This window comes from Fibroporia radiculosa, assembly GCF_000313525.1.
Source record: "Fibroporia radiculosa TFFH 294 genomic supercontigs, scaffold52825, whole genome shotgun sequence".
NCBI lineage: Eukaryota > Fungi > Basidiomycota > Agaricomycetes > Polyporales > Fibroporiaceae > Fibroporia > Fibroporia radiculosa.
In genome coordinates this window covers 1-3,440 of record NW_012133110.1, presented here as the reverse complement: position 1 = coordinate 3,440, position 3,440 = coordinate 1, and the positions used below count along the sequence as shown (strand labels likewise).

Below are 3,440 nucleotides of genomic sequence, written 5' to 3'. Positions count from 1 at the left end.
GCCACTAACCTCAAAGGACTTCATCCAAAAGCCAAACTTGGACCAAAGCGTTATGGACCCTTCACCATTGACCAGAAGCTGTCACTGGTTGTTTATCAGCTGAAGTTACCGCCAAAATAGAAGATTCACCCTATATTCCATGCAGGATTGCTTATCCTTATTCGGAAACAACAATGCACGGAAAGAATTACCTCCGACCACCCCTGGAACTAATCAAGAACCAGGAGGAGTTTGAAATTGAACATATCATTGATTCGAAGACAGTTGGCAAGCGAACACTGTACCGAGTAAGATGGAAAGGGTACCTGGCCTTGGATGACTCCTGGTTGCCGAAAACTGAACTTTCACATGCTAAAGATGCTTTGGCAGACTTCCTACAGACCAAACAAAGGTGACTCCTCATAAGAACCACTCACCTTTGACTTCCTCAATGGTATCCGTCACCATCCTCGCCGCCCTCCTTCTAGTTAGCTGGGCCTTCACTGCCCTCCTCATCCTCCTCCTTGCCTTTACCCTCTTTGTCCTCAAGGACACCTACACCTTCAAGGTCCACCTTGAACGCACCCCTACCCCTCTCGCCACCACCCCCATCGACGAACAGGCTCTCAACTGGGCTAACAACAGAGCACAAGTAACATCCCCCATTGAGCTCACTCCAACCCCCTTTACTGACCTTCTCAGTGGTGAACCAAGTTGCCCCCCTCACCGCCATCACCCTCACTGCTGTCAACGAGCACCCCCACCTCCTACTCCTAGCCCTTCTGGGCTTCTTCCTCACCACCCTCCTCTCCGTCCTCGCTCTCGCCCTCATTGTCCCCCTAACCCTTCGGCTCACCATTCAGCACCTGGAACGCAAACACCAGTGGGCCTACAACATCACCGCCACTGCACAGCGCCCCCTCCCCCATACCACCACCACTCTCCCTGTCATTGCCGCCAACCGCTGATAGGCCCGCGTAGCACATGGGTGCGCCTCGAGCCATACTCAACATTCGAAGCGCTCGAAGCTTCCGCCTTTGGGGACAACTGCGATACCTCGACACGAGAACGCCCTCGAGCAAAGCCCGCCCTTCGACATCTTCAAAGCCTCACGATCTCACGACAATCTGATTGGGATCTTTCGGTGGCGGCTTTATTCCGGGGGCTCAGCTTCGAAGACGAAACACCATCATCCGGAGATTGGGACCTACAATACAGGGCTGACGGGTAAACCTTTAAGTCGACGTGCTTGGGCCGCGACGCCAAGACTCACGACGGTCGGGCCTCCGAGACTAGCAGGAATAGCGTGGTGGACGGGAATCGGAAACTGATGGAGATGTCGGGCAGGAGTAGGAAGGATAGCGGGATCATTTGGTGCGGTCAGGGCAGTGGAGGCAGTGGATCGGGAGGTTCGGCAGGATGAGGGATATTTAAGAGTGGATTTTCATGGTTGTAAGCCAGTACTTGGCCCCTAGTAGCGAGACTCACGCAGAATCACATCCCCCACTCAGCAGAGCTTATTCTGGCTTCAAACTTGCTTTCGAAGTGTTGCGTCTCCCTACGACCTACAACTACAACACCCCGAACTATGTCTGTGACCTTCGAACTACGCCTACGCCTTTCAACCTTCGTCTACGACCAAGCGCTCCCCCTTCAAAGAACACCTACTCATACAGCTAAGTCCTCCGAAGTTCCGTTCTCGCGCCCGACCCTCGGATGAGACTCGTGCACCCACACTCGAATCGCACTTCGCCTTCGCGTCATTGAGCCAGCTCCCCTTTTACCTTACCTCCACTTCTACGAGAAGTCAGAGTGTTTGGATGGTCCGAAACAGTCTTGTGACACCGTCCCAAGAAAATCTAGTGAAGTCATTGCCGTTCAAGTGAGCTATCACAACTACAAGCCCTCACCCCCATCAGCCTCCCAGAGAAGTAGGAACTAACCCTTTTCTTCGCACCCCCAAGTTAGGGTTAGGTTTCCCGAGATCGCATCACTGCGACAGCAACAACCCGACACAAGTGTACTTTGAGTACATCAGAGAGCATCAAGATTAGTGTCTGGGGTCTATCTTTGTCTGTAATAGTTGGTTCCATTTGTATTCTGGGCCTGGTGTTTTTAAGAACATTTTCTTTTTGGATTTCTTTCATGCCTGCTTAGCGCACCAACCGTCTTAGAAATAACAATGCAATCTCTGACCTGGATCCACGCTGTCATCCTTTGGCTCCTAGGCATAACAATTCTCCAGAAACTGGTCCCCAAAGGGCACCAACCCCTCACCCTTCCCATCTCCAAACTCTAGAAGAGCGCTTCACAGCTGGAATAATAGAGATGCCAGTTCCTAGGCATCCTATCTTGAGCTTCCCTTCTCAACAAGAATCTGATGATTCTTCCTTGGAGTTCCTTGATGAAGGTGGCTTCCGCTATCCATTCCCTCCCTTTCTGCCAAACGTCACTCGTCGACCTTTCCTTATCCCTGGATCCCTGGACTCATCTAACAGTGACACCATGGTCCTGCACCAATTCCCTGGGCCCTTGGAAGTCCCTCAGGAATCAGAAGCCACCCCCGGATCTTACCATGTTGTTCCTGCACAGGTTTTCCCAGCGTCATCACTAATGAATATCTCGTCATCTCCCAATCCTGATAGTCCTCTCGCTGCGTCCACCAACTCACCCAGTATGCCACCTCTCGCTTCAGATGTCTCCGACAATGGTAGCCTCAACCACGTTCCCAACCTTCAGCTACTAGCGGATGTCAGCAAATATATCACCACATCAGAAGGACACAGCAGCAATCCTCAGGAGTTTGTAGTCTATAGCGATGACATAATCCAAAGGCCCTCTAATGACGTCACCCAATCCTGGCAATCCATTCCCTTTGACACCTCCACCCCTGTTCAGGATGTTGATCCTTTGGAACACATACTTCCTCACTTCCCTGGGGCCTACACAACCACAGTCACTCGACCTCCTATGGGTGTCCCCATCAACGGAAATCTGGCCTTTGGACTACAACAAGTATCGACAACTGCGGCTGATGTACTCCGAATCACTGAACCTGTGGGGAATTGGAACCAATCGGACAGGGAATGGGAAGAGGACACTTGGGAGTATCTGCTGATGCGAGATGACAACCTCTTGGAGAGTCTCTGGGTGTCGTTACAGGATATCAAGGATCCTGGAGTTGCCAATGAAGTCGATTGTTTCAGAGCTGTAGATGCCAAAATTGACTTACTACTGACAGCATGACGATCAGTAGGCGCAGAACTTATTCATGCTCAACAAGAAATGGACCAATGCCACGCTCATCTCAGTGTTACAGCTTGGGGGGGGGTTTTCTTTTCTTTTCTTTTCTTTGCCTAACTATTTGTCGTTAACCCTGTACTATACTACTGATCCCATCACTTGATGCGTCATCACCATCATGCGTTTCATATCTATCTATCTATCACTTGTCGTCTGTC

The 3,440-nt window shown here is 51.0% G+C and overlaps 2 protein-coding genes across 2 annotated transcripts; both read left to right on the top strand.

Moving 5' to 3' along the window:
• Window positions 1-430: 430 nt before the first annotated feature.
• On the top strand, window positions 431-947 carry FIBRA_09491 (uncharacterized protein; the record flags this gene model as incomplete). The annotated part of the gene is made up of 2 exons (XM_012321784.1): window positions 431-683; window positions 757-947. The coding sequence occupies 2 exons, from the start codon at window positions 431-433 to the stop codon at window positions 945-947; spliced, it is 444 nt and encodes a 147-aa protein (XP_012177174.1).
• A 1,360-nt stretch (window positions 948-2,307) lies between these two features.
• FIBRA_09490 (uncharacterized protein) lies at window positions 2,308-3,225 on the top strand (the record flags this gene model as incomplete). The annotated part of the gene is made up of 1 exon (XM_012321783.1): window positions 2,308-3,225. One exon carries the CDS (start codon window positions 2,308-2,310, stop codon window positions 3,223-3,225), a length of 918 nt encoding a protein of 305 aa, XP_012177173.1.
• Between the last annotated feature and the right edge of the window lie 215 nt (window positions 3,226-3,440).